Consider the following 22,661-nt stretch of genomic DNA (forward strand, 5'->3'; position numbering starts at 1 on the left):
TGAATTTCCGTTTTTTAATCTGTAAAACAGATTCAAACACACAAATGTACATACCCCAAAACCTGATAATAGAAAAAAATTACTTAATAGAAAAAACAATATTGTAATGTAGATTAGATGAGTTAACATTTGTAAAGTGCTTAGAGCACTTAATAAAGACTTAATAAATGTCAACTATTTTTATTTTTGCTGCTTTAAAAATGTGTTGTCTACCCTCACTTGATATGTTTATGTTGACACCTACCAATGCATAAACTTACTTATGCATTGGTAGGTTTAACTTCTGGTTAAAATGCCATAGAAATGCCTAGTTAACTTGATTTTTCACTTGCCGTTGGCAAAAGTGCCAATGTTCTGCCATTAGAGTAGGCACTGCTGTGTGGTATAAGCTTTGCTGTACTGGAGGCAAAGGTTCTAAGAAACAGCAATTTCAGCACAGGCCTTTAAAATTTTCATTTAAATAAGAGGACAAAATGAAAAATTCCAGTGTCCGGAGAGTCAATAGACATTTTACAAATAAAATGTAGAAAATAATACATGTGTTAGAAAATTAAAATATTACTAAATGTGATGCATCCTTTTCTCTTTCTAGGGCCTCTCTCAAAAACAACCACTACAAACAGCTATCACTGTGTTCTGAAATAGTTTAAAAAGTGAACCTGTTAATTACATTTAATAAAAATATTGGCTATTATGGTCTTAGAACGTGTTAATTCAAAGTTACCTTATTTTGCCTGAAACACAAAATGTAAAAAATTTTAATTAAAGCATTAGAAGGCAGGAAGAAAATGCATAACAACAGGAAATCTGAGGAGTAACTACAAGACTTCATTAGGGCATCCTTTCCAGCTACAGGACACTTTTAAAGTACAGTCTCATTTCACAGTTATTTTTAGATGTGCAGTTTATCTGGCAAGAGCATTTTTAAATGTCTGAAAAGGATGATGACATTTAAACCTATGCATAAAGACACAAAGCACTGATACTAATGTTTTTAATCCTGATGAGAATGTCTCATATACTTTATGAATCTTGTTCATTATGTTTAGAAAAAATAAGTTTACAATTTCAAGGAATGAGGGAAATGGTGAAAAAGTAGAGATGGGAAAGAAGTGTTAGACATAATTAAATCAAATTTATTTTTGATAACTTTCTTTCCAACAAATTAGCTTGTGAATGAAGTGTCTTAAGAAGAACTCCTGGAATATCTCTTCTATTATGTCAAAAAGAAAGACTCAAGAAAATAAAAATAATTAGAAAGAAATATTTTTCAGTGCATGAAATAACACATACAGTCACAGGAAAAAGTCTAGAAGGATCATCAATGGCTATTTCTGGATGGTAATATTACAGGAGTTTTTATTTTCTTTTTGCTGATTAATTTTAAAAATAAATGGGATGCCATTCTTCATTTAGTAAATATCATCATAAAGAAAGCCAACATCTAAAAAACTTTTTAATTTCCTTAGTTTTTTTTTCTATTTGACTGATAGAAATAGATGTTTGCTAAATAATAGCCAGTTTGCTAGTGACAAATAGGCAATGAATGCTCTGGGAGGAAAAGTAGCTTAATATGAAGTAAGTAGCTTAATATGAAGTAAGTAGCATTAAAAAAAGAAATCAATGGAATTAAGGGCAAAGAACTTGGAGCAGAGAGAATGAACATTTAAATATTTTATAGAATGTGTGTCTCCTAGAGAAGGCAGGGAGAGAAAAACACATGAAGGTAACTTCAGAGGATAGAGACAATTTCTCTGTATGCTTATTTAAAAAATTACCACAATCTTTGAGAAGAGTCTATAAATTTCTTTTGTGTTCCAAATCAAGAAGAAATGATGGCTAGTATACTTCTTATATAAGGTAGTCATACAAAGTTTTCTAAGGTTTTTATTTTTCTAAGTGAATCACCTTGTGTTTTATTTTTTGATCCTCCATATGTCACAAGAAAAGGAAACTTAAATGAGAATGAAGAGGTCTCCAAAATGATCTCTGTTGTGCCAAAAGTCTCTATTTATCTGCTTCGTGGTTACTCTTCACTTTGAACTATGGCTAAAATCCAAGCATCTGAATCTGTTATAATTCCTTGAAGAATAAGAATTTGTATATTATATGTACATGACATCACGGTCAATGATGAGTTCCAAGTTGGTTACTTAAAATCCCAAGGTCCTTTTAAGCCAAAACTATTGATAATTTTCAGTATCTAAATAACTACTCTGATCTAGAAATTCCCTGCAATCTACATATCAATCTGTTTATATCATCCTTAGAATTGGAATTAATATTACATATAGCCCAGCTGTACCCCTGCTTTCTAACTTCCAGCAAGTTACATAACTTCTCTGTGCCTCAAATTCCTCATCTACAAGATGCAATAATATTATATATATGCCATAGGTCCGTTGGGAGAATTATATACATTTATGTAAAGAAAGTGCTTGGAAATATGTCTGGTACGTAGTTATCTATAAATGTTTCTATTACCATCATCAATATTATTGTACTACCATCATTATTACCATTATTATGAAATATAATCATAACATTGTTGTTGTTATAATTATATTTAGAAGTATTTACATTTCATTGTTGATCTATGAAATGACAATTTTCTCATCTTAAGAACTGGAAAGTTAGAGCGACATATAAATTTAAGATAAAATAGTGTATAAGTTTCTTAAAATGGAAATTTCATGAAAAAGATAGCATTTTTTTCTTTCTTTAAAACAAATGTTTTCCCAGTATAGCAGATTTCATAAATTATTCTGAAACACACTTTTTAATTTGGAAGTGCTAATGTGCTAGCAGTATGTTTATTCCCAAATAAAAGAAAGTTCAGACATAAAAGTTCACTTGAGGAAAAAACAGGCAAACTTTGCTTTAAAGTTTATATTTATAGTTGTCTATATTGAAGTATAGCAGATAATCTATGCCTTTGGTTGGATGTTTGGACCTAATTCTCTTAAAATATATATGTTACAAAGATATTTCCAATAACAACATTTAAAATTCAAGAGTTTCAATTTTAACATAAATCCTCCTATCTCTCCCTACAATACTGACAAAATGACATTAGTACATGCAACACACACATATAGCATCAATTGTCTTGTTTCTCTATAGGCCAAATCCCCATCTTGAGTGTGGGGATGATCATCTTTTCTTGATTCATAGATGACATACAGTTGTTTCTCTACAGGACAAATGTCACAGAATTAAATTCAACCCCCATATAAAGCATAGTATTCATATTTTTAAAAATAATTTCTCCCGTGTACTTCCTTATTTGGTTATGTTTGCCTTCTCTTGGCATGTCCTGTCCCATGTATTAGAAACTTAAAAGAGGAGCAATAACAAATCTCAGGAAGTACTAGTGGAATGGGGCAAATGCAGTGGGTGGGTGGGGTCTAGGTAGCCAATTCTGATCCTGGTACTAAGGTCTGGGAATATATTTGCAGATAAGGAAGAAGAGCTCCATTATGGCAGGATCAAGTAAAATAAAATAACCACCCAATAAGACTCAGTCTAAAAATACCAGGTTTAGCAAAAGTTTATTAAAGAAGACAAGTTAAATTCACCTCATCACATTGGGCCTTTAAAAAATGTGCAGAAACCTGTGAGATAGATAACATCACTGCACTCTTTAGGAGAAAAAAAGGGAAAGTGACAGCACCTCTCTTTTGGGAATTTTGCCAAAGAACACAAAAATAACATCACCGCTACTGAACAGACAAGTATATTCTGATTTCAGTTGAGGAAGAAGGTGCTGTAGATAGCTACACAAATAGTGGTTTAGTATTATCTTGGCCCTTGTAAAAAAATTCCCCCTTCTAAAACATCTGACTTATATCTCCTTTTAGCTATATGTAGTGGGTGGCCAATTATCTTTCCATCCCCATGCTGACTGTGGGTATGATCATCTTGTTCTAGTTTCAGTGTAACTTTACTCCCATCAATAAGCACTGCGGTTGGATTAGAGAACATGAAAATTAAGTTGTAGCAAGAACTGTTCATTCAGGGCAAAAAGATACTAATAGTATTAAACCATTTTATCCTTCTTCCTTAGGAACTGAAATCCAATGTGTATCTTCCCCACTAACAGTAGCTGCAGAGCTGGGTAGAAGCAGCCTACAAGAACTGGTTTAGCAAAAGGTCTAGAAAAGTCAAAGTGAAATCAAAGACTGCATGGGGAAGACTAACTTTTTGGCGGTCTATGTGATTACCATCAACAGTACACTACTTGGGGGGCAGGGGTGGAGAGGGGGAATGAAAAGTGTTAGTATCACATATTTTTATGTTTGTTTTTGCAGATGAGATAAACATTAAGATTATATTAAAATTCAAAGGATGTTAGAATAGAAAGGAACCTTACTGATGATCCACAATGAAGACAATTGCATATTCTGGCCTGGCCAGGGCAGTCTTATTTTACACTCTTTTTACAGAATTATTGTCAATAGCTCCACTTGCCTTTCTCAAAAATGTCCTGATTTAGATGGTAAATCAAATATTTTTAAAAATAATTTCTCCCAGTGTACTTCCTTAATATTTTTAAATATTTGAATATTTAAATATTCAAATATTTAAAAATATTTTTAAAAATCAAATAGATATGCTATGTGTAAGAAAAGGCCCTCTATACCAATAGAGAATTAGTTAAGTAACTTCTCTAAATTCAAATGACCAAAATGGAATGGTGAGCTCTTTGAGGGCAGGATTCTGTCTTGTCATCTGTTTCTCCATGTCTGATCCAGGTAGACAGGTGAACATATGACTAACTGCTAAATTCCCAGGCCATTACTTTGTTCACTTTGTCATCCTACTCTCTCTAAGTACAAGGCTGATAATTTGATAGAAATTGCTACGGAACCTGTGAATTTCAAGAAGGGCAATAAAACAACACTACTTTTGAGCAGCCTAAGTTATTGCAATTAACAGATGAGGAAAAAATTGCTCTGAATGACTGTGGAAATTATAGCCTACTCTGATCTCCTTCTAAAAGGAAAATTCACTCTTCCTTCACATCTGCTTAAGTCTATTTCTAGCTATATGCGGTTGGGGGACAACTAGTTGTTTCTATCCCCTTGTAATGCAAGAGTGTGACCAACTTGTTTCCAGGCTCAAAGTACTTCTGCTTCTACTCAAAAGTACTAGAGTTAGAATTAACTTGCCATAGCAATAATTTTTCTGTTTAGAACTGAGGATGACAATGAATAAGTTAAACCATTTTTAGTTTCTTCCTTAGAAACTAAAATTGCTTTATAAGTAAAAATTTTCTCATGATTAACCTTACCAATTAATATGTATTTTAATTTTTATTTATAGTCATGCAAGAGTAGAAAAAGAAATTGTTTTAAAATCATGAGCTTAGTTTCCATAAAGCCAGTACTCTAATTATATAAATTTGTTAATGGTAATAAAAGCCATCTTATTTCCAGCTACAAATAAAGGGAGTTTACAAAAACGAAGTAAATAACTTAAGTTTGCATATTAAAGAAAATTTATAATAGAAAGTTTGCATATTAAAGAGGATCTCTTGAACTCTCTTATACAGACAATTTGTTATACCCATTAAATTACTGACCTAGTTTCAAATGCCCATAAGGACTGCTAATCCATCAGTAAAATAGCATTGTGCCAAAAAAAAGTATGCATTTGCAACTGCCACCCAGTCATTCTTCTGGAAAATAATTTACTTATTCATTAATAATATAAACCAATGCACGGATAATATAATTTCTAAGATAAGTCCATCTTATACTTTTAACACAGAAGGGAAATATTTGTTTCTCTTTTAGAAATTCCTGATACTTTAATAATTTATTTCTATTGGCATATATCCTGACAAGTTTTTATAATGACTTCAAAGAATCAATAAATATGGATGAGTATACACTTTGGAGATTATATATATATATGCAACTTTTTTTTGCTAATCACTGATTTATATTTAATATATAATCAGTGATTTATATTTATATTTAACACATTTTTTCTACAGAAAGATAGTGTCTCCTCTTGGGGCTAAAATTGAACAGTAATTTAAAAGTGATTATTATCCCCTATGAATTTATAATTAACTATTTTTATAGACAAAGATGGTATTAGATGCATTATCAATAAGTTAGGCATATTGAAAACTATTTTCTAGTGAATTTGTGCTGAGTTAATTACTCTACTAAAAAACTCTGTCAATTACTTTTCTGATCAACACCATATGTGCAAGATTCTTAACTAACATTAAGTAGTAGCCTATGATTATAAAATAAAGGGTAGGCAACTAGCTCACATGAAATAAACCCACTAGTTCTTACTACCTCTTTCATCTATGAAGCTGACATAAGTAACCAAAAATCTCTCTAGTTAACATGATCATAAATGTAGAAAATGATCATAAAGAAAACTATATAGTAACAGAAATAAGAACATATCAACTAAATGTACGTTATCTCTATGTGATTTTCATGCTCGTACAATGATGTGCACTGGATTATACGAAATAGTAATACTCATAGTAATTCAACAAAAGGACTGAGACTGTTAAAGAAACAAATATTTCCCTTTATTTGACTGTATTACATCTACTCATGGGACATACATAATAATCAAAATTTTCAATTTACAGGCCTATAAATAATGCTATTTAACTGAAAAGCAGCCAGCAAACAGCAACATATACATGTATTTGAAAAGCTTACTCATGGAAAGTAATTTCCATAGCAACTCAGTTTTGTAGAATGGAATGATAAATCAAGAACTATCAGCATTTAAGAATCAGAACAGTACTGAATTTGCCTTACTCCTTTGCCAGCTGCACACTGGTAGGCTTTGCTCCGATAGGTATCCCGTATTTGTGTAAAGTGTTAATCAATATCTCCCTCATGTCATTGTTGTAGGAATCAAAGTCAAACACATTTCGAACTACACTGGAGAGACCTTCAGTGGGAAATTTCTGTATTAAAAAAAAAATTCCCTTATTATGCATGTGATAAAATATACAACATTATAAAGATTTATGAAATGGATAGGACAATAATGACCAAATGAACTACAGCAGAAATTTACTGGCCTTGTCAAATAAGCAGGTAGTAGGAATGTAGACATTTTTCCCTTTCAGTGTTTGCTCAGATGACTTAACAATATTTTCCTTTTTAAATAAATGCCAGAATTTGAGGGGAAAGAGTTCCTCCTCTCAAATGTTAGAGCAGTGCCTAGATCCTGGTGTCAGTGATTGCCACTGCTTTCTGAAATCTCCTGCCTTTAATGTAAGTATCAGATCGAACAGTTTACAAATGCTAGTTATGTAAAGGAGCGTGTTAAATATCTATACCGAAGTTTTCAGAAAAGTCAGTCTATGAATAAATGAAGAAGAAAAGATAAAGCAACAAGAAAAGAAGGAAAGAACATAAAAAGTACAAACAACAGAGAAACAGGGAGCAGCAGAGGGCAAGAAAACAAGTATGACTACAACTGAATTTACACTGCTCATGTCCTCTGAGTCCTTTCCTGGGTCTGCTTTGATTTTCTTTAGGTGATGGGTTCTGAGCTGGCTGAATTGGACTTATGGTTTTATAGGCAGAACAAAGCTGTTATTTTTAATCTTGCTTTCTTTCCATATATTTTTAATTGACAAATAATAACTGTATATATTTATGGGGTACAATGTGATATTCCAATGTATGTATGCCTTACAGAATGGTTAAATCACACTAATTAATATATCTATCATTTAACACACCTTTATTTATGGTACAACCATTACTTAAAATCTACTTTCTCAGCAATTTCAAAATATACATTACATTGATATTAACTATAGTTACCATGCTGTGCAATAGATCTCAAAAACTTATTTCTCCTGTCTAACTGGAACTTTGTATCCTTGGATCAACATCTTCCCCTGTGTGTACTCTCACTGCCCCACCTTTCTACTTTTCTTTCTAGGGTTTTCTTGGAGGGTTGGGGATAAGGCAGAGGTCAACAGTTGTTGGGTTGTGACTGTTAGCTTGGAGACCCTTATTTGTTCTGTAAGTAAGATTTATATTATTTTTTATTTGTTTGTTTTCTTTACTAAGGTGGAGTACACATTGTACATGGTCGCAGGAAATTTCATTCTCCTGCCTACTCTATCTTGTGAAACTTCCTTGCGGTATTTACAGGTATTTAATCAGTACGGTTAGTTCCTACTCTGTTTACTGTTGTCTCCATGTGATTTGTTTCAAAATGAAAATATTTTTTACCCACATACCACATGCTTGTTGTAAAAAGCCAAAGAACAGAACAGGAAGGTTTCCCCACTGACTCACTCTCTTGCCTCACCTGCCCTCTAACAGCCTCCCACCAAATTTCCTAACTCCTTGGTAATGATTACAGACTTTGCCAAAGTTAATTCAAAAGCTGAACAGATAATAATGTTCATTGGCCTACCATATTTATAACTTAGATTATACACATTTCAAATCATGTAATCTGACTCATTATTGTATTTATGGAAATTAAAAACTCTGGTACAAACTGTACAGTCTGAAAAAATAAAAAAGAGAGTGATGGCTCTTAGGTACAGGTGTGTGCCATACCTACCTGTAAATGTTTGACTATGTTGACAACTTCTCTGGTAGAATAAGGATAGTTAATAATCCCTTGGTCAGCCAAACTCCTCAGCTCTCCAAAGGCAGCCACAAGCTTCTGAAGGATGGGCTCAGGCACATTTGGTCCATACTGTCTGAGCATCTCGAGCTCCGAGTGGGGTTTGGGGTTATCAACTGCATGGCAGCTAAAAATATCACCTAAAGGAGAGAAAAGATTCACATTCAGTATGCAACAAATCCATTACGATGTCACAGGAAAAAATGGAATGGTTGTTTAAAGAGCCACTGGTTGCTCATCAAAGCATAGAAAGCCCATCCAACAATAGGATGGTACAGAGAAGAAAGCAAAAGACTGAAGCAAAAGAAAAGAAAACTGGGTGATGGATGGTTTATCTCCATGAATTTATTTTTGTTAAAAAACTTACATAATACTTGAATACATGCTCACCGGGAGATATTCCAATACAAAGAGGAAAAAAAATTCTCCTTTAAGTCTATGCCAATGCCACTCCCTCCCCAAAAAGCACTGAGTCTTAATGTTTAGCACATTTATTTTTCCAGACCTGTATTAGCACTTTTTTAAAAAAAATGCATACATGCAAACAGAATTTAGATAATTTATTCCTTTTCTATTAATGGGAATATATATTTCAAATGGTTCTGAGACGGCCTTTTTAACTTCAACAAATGTTGAGTATCTTCAAAAATTATATACATCTATCTCATATAAATGCTTCTTTATGTACTAAAAAAGGGAGAATTAGTAGCATCACTCTCTAAAAAATTTGTATCTTGTGCAGATTGATTGAATATACTTTAGAGGTTAGTTTTGGTAGAGTAAACCTGTAGAGACATTGTCTGAATTAAAATCAAGAAAAGGAATGTAGAAACATAATAATATTTCATCTGTAATTTAGGGAAATGAGAATGTACTAGAAAAATAATTCTATTGATTCATAATCTAAGAGACCAGGGATCAAATGAAGTAAAAGTAAATAGACTTACATTATTTAATATGTTCATTTTAGAAAATGAGGATATCTAGTAAGGTAGCAATAAGATCTTACTTTGATTTAGGAACCATTTAAACAGTTATTTTGTATGTGTGTATTTAAAAGCAATTGAATAAAATGAAAGCCATGATATCTTCAAAATTTTATCTCATATACTAAAGCTTTTCAAATACAAAGGTGAAGAATGGCTTTTGCCTTTTTTGCTGAAAATAAAACCTATCACTAACATAAAAAGACAATTGACCCCTCATTCATTCACTCATCAAATAATGATTAATTGGGACAGTAGAAATGGTGATGCTGGGGGAGGTCAGTCAGGTAAATCTCATGAGAAGGTAACATCTGAGCAAATGTTGATACCTGGGGGAAGAGCATTCCAGGCAGCTGGTACAGCTAATCCAAAGAACTTAAGGCAGGCATACCTGGCATATGGAAGGAAGAGGCAGGAGAGCAGAGTGGAAGGAATAGAGGAAGTGGATAGAGCAGCACCAAGCAGTACAGGACACGAGGTTACAGACATAGGAGGATGTGGGAGACATACTGTGTAGGACACTGCAAACTGTTGTAAATACTTGTACCTCTACTCAGAATACAATGGGAAGCCATGGAGGATTTTAGCAGAGGCGTGGACTACTGTGCTGTGAACACACCACGAAAGGGTGTAGGAATATAAATATCTTGTGAGCAGAGGCACTGACCACATTGACTGTATTTCCAAGAATATCTGAAGAGCAAACAGTGCAGCCTTGGAAAATATATTCTCTCTCTCTGTATCTCTCTCTTTCTTTCTTTGTGAGAAGGTAATTTGGGTTACCTAAGCTCTGGGTTCCTCTTCTATAAGGCATCTCACTGTAAGTGCAGGTATCATTTGGCCCTCTTTCTGTTGCCCTGTGGGAAGTGGGGCTTGAGGAACCAGCACAAATGCTGGTACTTTGACTACTGCTTTTGCTGAATAATCATTCCTCTTTTGTCTGTAACTCAGGAGTCTAGTGTCTTCTGCCATGAAAGCCGTCTGTGGCAGGCTAACTTGTTAGCTTAAAAGTAGAGTAAACTCTTAGATCTTTCACAGTTCATAACAAAGAATAAGGCTGGAAGCAGGGCGACCCATTAGGGGACTATTTGAAGTAATCCAGGTAAGAGACGATGGTGGCTCAGATCATAATGGTGGCAAATGGAAGTGATGGGGAAAGTAAGATAATTCTGAATATATTTCGAGGGTATAGCCAATAAGATTGCAGGATATTTGGAAAAGGGCATAAGAGAAAGAGAGAAACAAAAAATGAATTTGGAGTTGTCATTAACAGAGATTTACAAAAGACTATAAATTAATCAGGTTTAAGAAAAAAAAGTTCATCATGGACATGTTAAATTCGAGATACAGGAGCTATTGAACTGGAAGCTGGATATGAGTGTGAAGTTCAGGAGGAAGGTCTGGGTTGGAGATGAATATTTGGCAATAACAGGCATATAATTGGTAGTCTAAAACATGACACATTCTGATTTTATTAAAGGAATGAGTATAGATAGGTAAGAGAACCAGGGCCTGAGCCTTGGGACATTCTAACAAGCTCCAACAAATAAGGCCGAGCAGGAATAGTTATTAAGATAAGAAACCAAGAACATACTTGAAGAAGTATTGTAAGTCAAGTGAAGGAAAATGCATCAAGGAGAAGAGAGTGACTAACTGTATCAACTATATACTATATTAAATACTGCTGGTAGATTCAGTACGATGAGGACTAAGAATCAACCACTGGATTTAGCAATAGAAAAGTCACTAATGACTTAGATAAGAACAGTTTCTGTGGAGTAATGGGAGCAAAAATCTGATTAGAATGGAATTAAGTGAGGATGGTGCAGAAGAAACGGAGATAGCAAGTGTAGACAACTCTTTTGAGTACAAATGACTGTGAGGAATTTTGTTACAAAGGAGAAGAAAAAAAGTAGCAATAGATCGCAAAAAGAGTAAGATTAAGAGGTTTGTGTGTGTGTGTGTTTTGAAGATGAAGGAAATAGCCTGATTGCAGATGGGAATAATGTAAGGAGAGGGAAGCTGCTGATACAGGAGAGGGAGGGCAGAACAGCTAGAGCAGCAAACTTCAAAAGGCGGGATCTGGTGCTCATCTGGAGGGACTCCCTCTAGATGGGAATGTGAACAGTTTACCTGCAACAAGTGGGAAAGCAGGGCATCATAGGTGGAAGACTTGCTTGTAGGAGTCTGTGGACATTTGTTTTTAATTGCTTTCGTTTTTCTCAGTGCAGTAGGAAGACAGGAGAAAATAACAGAAATCTAAAAGAAAGTCAGTAAACTGAATCCTGGTTAGCAATGGGGAAGGAATGAGACTGGTGGGAAAATGAAAGAGAATTTCCCTTTCCCCTCCATAAGCCCTTCTATATTTCAATCTCTTGCAGTAAGTGAATGTTCAAGTATTGTATAATTTTAAAACAAAAAGAAATTCATGCAGCAGTGTTGGAGCTGCGAGGAGAGAGAAGATATGAATTACCCTAGGAGAACAGGAAAGTGAAAGGTCTACCGAAGCACGGTGTGACTGCATTTAGGGACACTTGAGGTCCATTGTTAAGAATCTGAAATGAGATTGGTCAGTTTTGGGCTTTTTCTAACCACATTCAGCTGCACATGTGTAGGTTCAATGTTGTTAGAGAGTTGGCAGTAACCAACTCTCTCTCTCTCAAGGGCAGAGGGGTTCCAAGTGCATAGGACAAGCTAAGAGAGGAAAAGGGAAGCTGAAGAATATATGTAAGGGAGTCATAAATGTGAAAGATCATGGAATTGAAGCTGGGTAAGAAAAAAAAAGGCTGGGTAAAGGAGAAGAAAATATATCAAGGTGGGTAGGTGAAAAGGTGGTAGGATCAATGGATTGAAGCTTCTCATACATTTGAAGAGTTATTGGATTTGGTGTAGTAGAGGGAGTAACTGGAAAGACTGGAGGTGGTGAATGCATAGATGAGATAAAAATCCCAAGGACGATTGAGGACAGAATATGAAACGGAAATTACAGAAGTGCCAGTTGTAGAAACTAGCCAGGAATGGCTAAGATATGGTATAAGATAAGACTGCTGGAATAAAAATATCCAAGGAGCCAAGAGGCCAGAGAGTGGGAAGGGTCACATATGTGTATACTGCAATCACTCCAAAAGAAGAGTAGCGTTGGAGAGAATGAAAGTGAGTAAAGGGCTAAAGATCAATAAGAAGTGACAAGGATGAATAGGGGTAGATGACAAAACAAGAGCAGATGGCACATATGTTTTAGGATTTGGAGGTGGATGGAAGATGGAGACAGAACAGGGAGTGAGTATTCTTACAGGCATTAAAATAAATGTGATAAGGAGTGGCTTGGGGTATAAGGGGTGACCTACAAACATAAAAAGAACTCAAACCTCTTTACAATTAGAAACAACATTTATTTGGTGTGTTTACATTATTACATCTCTAAGTGCATCAGTAATCTATGAATTGTTAGTAACTTTTAAGGTAGTATCTGCACATAATAAAAACTACAAAAATAGTATAACTGAGTATTTTATATTCCCATCCCTAACTTCCATTGCAAATAATGCCTTATCAGATTCTTGTGGACCTTTCTGGAGAAATTCTATGCATATACAAGCATATGCATGTACACATCCCTCCTGCCTTTTCCAAAACATATGAACAGGTAAACTACTATACCCACTTTACTTACTTATTGTTTCAATTACTCTTTTGAGTATTGATTTTTTTTTTTCTATCAGCATCAGTAAACTTATTCTCTTTTTTTAAACAACTGCATAGCATTCTATTGTGTGGATACAAAAAAATTTCTTTATCCAGTCCCATTTAGATGGATATTAGGGTTGTTTCCATTCTTTCTACTATAAACAATGCTATAGTGCCTATCCTTGTACTTAAACATTGTATAGGTAAATTCCTTGGATAAATTCCTTTTTGGGTAATTGCTAGATCAAAGATCCCACTGAGAGACTTGGTCTGCTTCACATTGAGTGTGAGAGTCCAGAATTATATACTTGCTATAGAGAAGAGAAGTCCTTCTTAAAGACTTTTGATGAGTAAGTTTATCCCAGGGCCTCTCCAATCAATGTGAATCAGTCTCCTCAGAGCTGACCTCAATCTTTTTCATGGTTAGGGGGATGTGACAAAAGTAAAACCATTTTTTATTCTGTGTTTTATTCCAAGAGGTCCTAAACAACAAAGTATAGTGTAATGGTTTAAGAAAAAAGACTCTGGGATCAGATAGACTTAGATATGAAGCCCAAGTCCACCACTCATTATCCCAGACACTATCAAAAAATAATCTCTCTGGGCCGGGCATGGTGGCTCACATCTGCAATCTCAGCACTTTGGGAAGCCGAGGCAGGTGGATCACATGAGGTCAGGAGTTCGAGACCAGCCTGGCCAACATGGTGAAACCCCATCTCTACTAAAAATACAAAAATTAACCAGGCCCAGTGGCACATGCCTGTAATCCCTACTACCGGGGAGGCTGAAGCAGAAGAATCGCTTGAACCCGGGTGGCGGAAGTTGTAGTGAGCCGAGATCATGCCACTGCACTCCAGTCTGGGTGACAGAGCGAGACTCCATCTCAGAAAAAAACAAAACAAAACAAAAACCTCTCTGAATATCAGATATTTTTCTTCACTAAAAGGGGGATAATAAATATTCTCACAAGGTGATTATGATGGTGGCACAGCACATGATAAGCATTCAATGACAGCCATTACAGCAGTGTTACTAATATTATTATTACTGCTATTGGTATTGTTATTATCATTACTGTTTTTACCTAAGGTACCGAAGAAATCATTGCCTAGGAAAGGAAATCCAGGTCTATTTGCCAGAACAATCATCCTAAAATCAGGATGAATCACTACAACATTTTCTCTTCCATTCACATTAGCAGAATCTGAAAAACAAAATTTGTTTATTCTTTATCAATATTTAATAATTCTTAAAAATATCAAGCAACAATCTTTAAGATAACATAAATAGTTATACTGTTCAATTATAAAAAGCTCTAAGATATTTGGCTGTGATAAGTTGGTTGCAGAAACAAAAACTTTCTTGAAAAAATTTGCTCAAGAACCAAACACCGATAAAGCATATACTAAATTGTACAGGGACTTGCACTCTTATATACATTCAGAGTACATCTAAAAAAAAGCAACCTTGTCCAAATGTAGACTTACAGTACTTAAGCCTGGCTTGAGATGTTGTTAGTCCTTAAAAAAATTAAAGATAGAAATCCATAATAAGGGAGAATCCAAGGAATAGCTAAAGGATAAGTTCTTTAGTTTTTATCAAATCAGTAACCTCATCCTTTTGCATAGAGCCTGCCATTACGCAGCTAAGGAGTTATTCCTGTTTAGATCACGCACCCTGAAAACTAAATACATATTAATAGAATAAAGGTCTTAAAAACCTAGTCAACTCATTAGTACAATGTTGATTTATTTCCAATCATGGGATTGTACCATAGTTCTTAAAATAAGTGATCTTAAGTTGACTGGGGCTTCTTTGTGTAAATGTGAAAGGTATTTCTACTGGCTAGTGTACATTTCAGATAGAATTGCAAGTCCAGAAAATAATTTAAGATAGTACAAGTTTTATTATGGTTATTTCAGGAAGAACCACTTGCTATCTGAATTTATTTAAACCCCACCCTTAAGTTGCCCATCTTTAAAAAATGATAGTTGTGAAGTACCTACAGCTTTATTTGAGATGAGTTTGGAAGAGCCTACTCTCATTTTTTTTATGATACCAAAAAGTAATCTTTCAGCATGTACATATTCATGTACACCAATACAACCAATAGTTTTAACTCTGATCCCCATTAATCTTAGTAGTGGAAAATAACAAGGGTATGTGGCTACAGGCAAAATTTAATCAGTTAATCAAAACAAAAATGACAATAAAAAATGAAAAATTTAAAAAGTAAAGAAAACGAAAAATATAACCCTACAAGTGATGGTTCATGAAACTACATTCAAAAGAGCTTCAAGTGCTCTTGTTCAAAATGTCAGCTACAATCATATTTGAGTGTAAAATTATAATGACTATTCCTCAAAAACATATCAGAGAATGTAGAGGGTTGCCAGGAGATAATTATTTCTTAACTACAACTGTGTTTCAGCAATTCTTTCTTCTTTTCCATTTCACTGTCCTCATAATGCCTCATAAGGGCAGGCAGAATTCTGAGGGTCTGAATGATCTTCTTTTTTTTTAAGAGAAAGTATTCAGGGTAACTCAAATTCTAATTTTTCACATAAATTCATTGTGAAACTGAAATATTAGAATGCTTTTATTAGTGCTAAGCTCATGCTCAGAAATGGCAATCTTGCAATGATGCTGTTGCAGAACATCTCTGTGGTGATGCACTTGTACCTTTTTAATGGGGTTTTCCTTACATACTCTCTTTGAATATTGAAGATTTTAGTTATTAGTCTCAACTTGTTTGGTTACTCTGGTTGGCTATATATTTTCAATGGCTAGTTATAGATTTTCAAGTCCTTTCAGGACACAAACATTTTAAATGTGAAATCAGAAAATGTTCTTACATTGCATCAAACTTAATTGTTCCTTGTAGTTTAAATACACTGACAAGATTAATCTATCTTCATTTTTTTCCTAACAATAACAACAAAAAGGGTGTGTGTGGGAGGGGGGCAGGAGACAATAAAAAACAGAGGATAACTTCTTCCTAAGGTAGGAGTGTGTGTGTAATATACATGTCTTTATATATACACATGTATTTACCACATATATGTGTACATATAAAATAAAAAGTCCAGCTTTTTTTATTATAATGAGCAAATTGAAAAAAAAACATACACAAATAATTGGGAGATGAGTACAAGGGTTATACGTTGGTATTGTCAGAGTAGAAAAATACAAAGTTGATTTGTCCTAATACTACTACTAAAAATTTCAAAGCTGCTTGGTGGCTATAAAAGTAAAACTGACAAAGCTAGATTCAGATGTATTAATTTTTATAAATGATTGTCAATACAGGCAACTTAAGTCATATTGAACTTATGCTTATTATTGTAAATAAGTAGGCAGCTAAGTTTGTGATTTGATACAGAGATATAAACATTGTATTTATTAAAGGAAACATTGCTTTCTAAAATACTCACTTGCAACAATGCGTCTTCCATCTGCTAGAATCATTTCTCCATTTTCTACTAGAGTTTTTAAAATACACGTGACATTTGTTGGAGCTTTGTCAGCCTCATCTACTACCAGAATATGACCCAACTTTACTGCTTTAACCTTTGACGACAGAAAATTTATCATAAACAATTAAATGAAGACAGCCATTATTAAAACTTCATTACTTACTGCTTTGGACTTATAACAGCTGGCTTTATTTAAGTTACAAGTATACACGTAGACACACACACACACACACACACACACACACACACACACACACAGCTATAGCAGAGCTGGAAACAAAATTTTGGGATTTCTACCAAAAGCTTCATGTAGCTAAACTGCCAACTCTACAGTTATCTTTTTATTTCATTTTAGTATTAAAATTATTCCCATGGTAGTGATACCCAACAACATCTCACACCCAAGAGTAGGAGAGATGTAAAACAAGCATAACAAATAGAGAAAGTGCCATGGGAGTTATGAGGAGTGAGACATCACATTCACTGTGGATATTAGAACATTGAATTTGTTAAAGCTCTTAAAAGAGTATACAATTTTAATAGACCCAAATGGATAGTGGAGAAAAGGTAGTTACTCAAGACAAAGAGAATCAATGGTCAAACTCAAGAAATCCTGGGGCATATCTAGAAATGAGTGACTATGAACAGTCTATGCTGGCTGAATTAGAAGTTAAATGTGAGAAAAGGGACTGGAAGGGTAGACTGGGTGTCTACCACTAAGGGTTTAACTGTCAGACCAAGAAATAGGTACTGCCTCATTAAGTAATGGGATGCAATTTAATGGTTATGAGTTCACACATGACAGAAGTGGAGCTTGGAGCTACACTTCGGGACATTTAATCTGGTGACAATATGCAGAATAGTTTTGCCAAAAAGTGGTTTGGGAATCTGATTTGAGGGAGGTATGAAAAAAATGGAAATAAAAGGCATTAGATTGATTTGAAGGTTTTGTAGAGACAGAATCTATAGTCTTGGCAACTGCTTAGGTGGGAAGAGGAAAAAGGAAAAATAAGTCTTAGGTTTAAGGTGACTGGGTTGATGGTGACATCATGAAAAGAAAGATGAATGCTAGAGAAAACTCTTAAAAACATTTTTGAGGGGTGGATAAAAGAAGATATCCAATGAATTTAAGTGAAAATCTCAAGATTTTTTAAAAAATAGTAAGAAATATAATGTAAAGTGGACCATATCCTAATTTTTCTCATAGGATGGTATATTTTAAGAAAACACAGATTAAGAAATGGGCATTCCTTCTACCACAATTATTTTAAACCATATTTTTAGAAAACTTATAGGAAATTTCTTTTTTAAGATATACCTAATGCTAAATGACAAGTTAATGGGTGCAGCACACCAGCATGGCACATGTATACATATGTAAACTAACCGGCACATTGTGAACATATACCCTAAAACTTAAAGTATAATAATAATAAAAACATAAAAAAATAAAAAATAAAAAAATAAAATAAAATAAATACATTTTAGGATTAAAAAAACTGAATTTAAAAACAGAAAACATGTAGCTTCTATCCTCAACCCTGTCTTTGTTCAGGGAAAGACAGGCCCAACCTGGGAGAACTCAAGCAGGAGATCCTAAAGACTCCACTCCCTGGGGTCTGGACCACAGAGGTTCACATGATGACTTATTTGTGCCATTACTGCAAAGGTGTCATGTGTGCAGAGGGACATGCCTGGCAGGCTGAGATTTCTTTAGGTCTTGTGTAGGAAGTTGAGGACTGGATCTTCCTAGCTGTCTAAAACACTTGGCTAATATTTTATTAATTAGAACCATTTAAAAAAACTTTTCTAGAAACCTTACCTATTTTCAAACTCTATACATTTGAAAATGATAGTAAACTTTAAAAAAAAAATCTGGAATAGAAAAGAAATCAATAGAGGATTGCTGTCATTCTCTAAATCTCTCACTCTGAAGAGAGAAGAACAAAATAGGAAAACATGTTATCCTCCCAATAATTTGCATATATCCTCTCCTAAAATGAACATGAATGAATGCTTCCCAGTTAGGCTGAAACGTATTAGAATCTGATATGGTTTGGCTGTGTCCCCACCCAAATCTCATCTTGAATTGTAGCTCCCATAATTCAAAAGAGGGACCCAGTGGGAGGGACCCGGTGGGAGATAACTGAATCATGGGGGCAGTTTCCCCCATACTGTTCTTGTGGTAATGAATAAGTCTCACAAGATCTGATGGTTTTACAAGGGGAAACCCCATTGCTTGGTTCTCATTCTCTCTTGCCTGCTGCCATGTGAGATATGCCTCTCACCTTCCACCGTGATTGTGAGGCCTCCAGAGCCACGTAGAACTGTGAGTCCGTTAAACCTCTTTTTCTTTATAAATTACCCCGTCTCAGGTATGTCTTTATAAGCAGCATGAAAACAGACTAATACATAATCCATGAGAGATCCATCCTCCAAAAACTGAAATACAACTATGATACAAAAATACACTTGAAAATATTTCTATGATTAGATTACTAACCAAAGGTGAGTCTTCATATACAATAAGTCCGTCTTTAACCGAAGGCTGAAGCGTAAGAGTTTGTACTGTGGTATCCCTAAAGTAAAACCAACACGTTTTATAGTTAGGAAGGAAATAAGCTGATGATTGATCATGATAAAAATACAGCACAGGTGCATTTTTTAAAAGATTTTTGTTCATCATCCTGCTTCCCCTCCCCCCACCAAAAAAAAAACAGCAAGTGAAATTTATTTGAGTAACAATACTTTGTAGACTTAATACAGTATAAATTACAAAGAATTTGAGAATTAAACCAGACTTATAGATTATCCAGATTCTTTACTTCTGTTTTTCTTTCTGGTAATATCTCTTGTAACCACTTCACACCTCAAAATTACCACCTGAGGGTGAAGACAAGAAACTAAAATATATATATATATATATGTATTATATAACATTTATGTTGTTTAAATATAATTTTGATGGCAAGTTTGGTAATGATTGGCATGCTGACATGGACAATTAAAGCAAATCTAGTAATTACACATTCAGGCCCAAACTGCCATCACTAGGTGCCAAAGCCAGACTATCACACCGCTTGCCAAGAATACTCAAGAATTACTTTATGGGATTTTGAACATTTCTGCTGGCATTAAGGCAATCCATTATATTTCTTAAATCTACTTTTTACTATTTACTTGACCCTCCTTTAGATCAGGATCTTCAAAAATATTAACAGTTGGCTATCCTGATGTTAAGAACCTCCTTACATGATGAGATGTAACATTCACATCAAGTGTGGATATTATTGCCAAAATGTGTGTAAGAAAGTTGCAGGTGATAGGTAGGGTCAGATATTTTTAAGGGGATCAATTTTGTATCTTCGCCTTCTATCTAAGATTATTTCCCATAGAGAATTAGAACTACTTTAACAATATGAGTAGCGTCTTTGAAGAGTTCAGTTATTTTTTCAAACTACCCTACTTCTTATTCAAAGTAAAGCACAAAGTTGCAATTGTGTTGTTTTGACTATCTACTACGTATAAGACACTACTGGACAGTGAAATTCAGACCTCGACGTTATACTTGTGAAATGTACACCCAAATGCCAAACTTCACTACAATCTATTAAAATTGTAAAATGTGTATCTGTTTTTTAAAAAGGAATAAATAGCACTTGACAATAAAATACAAGATAAACTTAACATGTCATCAAATAACTGTTTTGCTTTTAGTAGAAGAAATATAATAAAAATCAGCTAATTGCTTTGAGAGGCAGCTGTGGAGTAGTGCAAAGAGGACCTTGGAGTAATATCAATCAGGATTCAAATTCTTGTTTTTGCCCCTTATTGGCCATGTGATTGTGGGTAAGTAATAAAACCCACCCAAAAGGATTGCTGATAGAACACCTGGAAAGTGTATAACGCCATATCTGGCAGATAGCAGGGGTGTAATTACATACCAGCTTTAGATATTTGTTACCACTATTGTTGTTGTTGTGACTGAAAGTTCCTTGCCTGCCTACCTTTCACTTGATCTTCAGTTTTTTACCAGAGATGGTACTTCTTGAAAAATCCCTTCCCTGACCTTTTGTAGACCAGCTTAGGTGCCCCTGCTATGTGTTCCCCTTGTGACCCATATATCCCCTAATTCGGCCCTTAACACACTATACTGTAAGTACTTATTTTACTATCTTCCCACACAGACTGTAAGATCTAAGAGTACAGAACATGTCCACACTGTCCCTCATTCTGTCCCCCATCTAGAAGATGTCTGGCTCACTGGAGGAATTCTATAAATATTTGTTGAATGAATGAAATAAACAAAATATATGAAAAAGTAAAAGTCAACGATGTAGTTTATAGTGCAGGATAAAACACATGGACTTTCAAATTTATCAGATCATTGGATTTTGTTTTTAAACAGAATCTGGAACCTACTCTAGTAAATGTTGGGTCAGAGTAAGTCTAATTCTCTTACGGGTAAGAAATGGTACATTATGGCCGGGTGCAGTGGCTGAAGCCTGTAATCCCGGCACTTTGTGAGGCTGAGGCAGGCAGATCACGAGGTCAGAAGTTCGAGACCAGCTTGACCAACATGGTGAAACTCCATCTCTACTAAAAATACAAAAATTAGCCAGGAGTGGTGGCACGTGCCTGTAATCCCAGCTACTCAGGAGGCTGAGACAGGAGAATCACTTGAACCTGGGAGGCGGGGGTTGCAGTGAGCTGAGATAGCACCACGGCACTCCAGCCTGGGTGACAGAGCGAGACTCCATCTAAACAAACAAACAAACAAAAAAAAAAAACAAATGGTGCATTCTAAGGAATGCATCCGTAGGTCTGTATTAGAAAGTACAGTCATGTTGAGAAGGTATGCATGGGGTTGACTAGTCAAGGGACTGAGGAGTTGATGGTTTATGTCCAAGATGGAGTTGAATTGGAACTTATGGTTGCAGTACATACCTTCCCCATCAGAGTCCTCATTTACGGAGCTTGAACAGGTACGCTGGCAATACAATTAATGACATTTACAATTTGTAGACTATTTGCCTTATTTGCCTCCAACTTGGAAAGCTTCTCCTTCTAACTTGACCAAACAGTTTCTTCAGTTAATTCTCTGGGATTCTGACCTATTGCTGTTCCTGATTCCTAACCAACTCCCATCGCCATAATCCTGGCTCTCCTGGGCTGGGCACCTGCCCCCATAATCTACTGCTTCTTATGGCCCTAGCACTACACTTTACAAATAATCTAATTTTGTTTATCTTCTCTAAAAAACAAATTAAATTGTGTCTAAAGATAAAGCCCTGTGGGATGATAGGGAAAGTGAAAAATACATTGTGGCAAGTTATTGGTGATTATTATAAACTTTTAGTATGAATAAAACGATCCCTATATAACACATGGATTGTCATATATCTATTTTCTATATTTATGGGTTTTATAAACTTACTGCAGGGCATATGTTATTTTTTTGCTAATAAATTAATTGTTAAAGTTTTAAACAAATAAAGAACAAAGTTTAATTAAACTTACTTATATTAATTGTTAATATTCTAGCAATAGAGAAGGGGGTGGATGAGGAAGGGAAATAGATGTGTTCACACAGATTGTTATAGTAATATAATGAATTTCTCATCTCAGCTTTCACATATTTAATGGGCAGCAACATGTCATCTTCCAGCACCAAAAAGAAAAAGGAACTCTTCCATCATTATTAGTAGAAAGGAAATTCAGTTGTTACCTTAATAATTATTGTGTTTCATAGCAGATTAAGAAAAGTAAATTAAACCTGAATTCTAATTTTAAAAAGAAAATGAAGTTGCTCTGTAACACTCGAATTCTGATAGCATACAACTTGTCAAATTAGATTTCTCAAAAG

General features: G+C 34.6%; 1 protein-coding gene across 4 annotated transcripts in view; it reads right to left on the minus strand.

Moving 5' to 3' along the window:
- Window positions 1-22,661, minus strand: part of VWA8 (von Willebrand factor A domain containing 8) — a 395,962-nt gene that overhangs the window by 145,912 nt on the left and 227,389 nt on the right. For all 4 annotated transcript variants that reach the window (XR_010150666.1, XM_003318022.7, XM_016925242.4 and 1 more), the window contains 5 exons: window positions 19,299-19,374; window positions 16,754-16,889; window positions 14,404-14,523; window positions 8,581-8,786; window positions 6,801-6,952 (listed from right to left, as the gene is read on the minus strand). Coding sequence is in view for 3 of the 4 variants with exons in the window: in XM_003318022.7 (XP_003318070.5) it covers window positions 6,801-6,952; window positions 8,581-8,786; window positions 14,404-14,523; window positions 16,754-16,889; window positions 19,299-19,374 (690 nt within the window). In the remaining variant the exon portion in view is untranslated. The remainder of the gene's footprint in view (window positions 1-6,800; window positions 6,953-8,580; window positions 8,787-14,403; window positions 14,524-16,753; window positions 16,890-19,298; window positions 19,375-22,661) is intronic.

This window comes from Pan troglodytes, chromosome 14 (genome assembly GCF_028858775.2).
Source record: "Pan troglodytes isolate AG18354 chromosome 14, NHGRI_mPanTro3-v2.0_pri, whole genome shotgun sequence".
NCBI lineage: Eukaryota > Metazoa > Chordata > Mammalia > Primates > Hominidae > Pan > Pan troglodytes.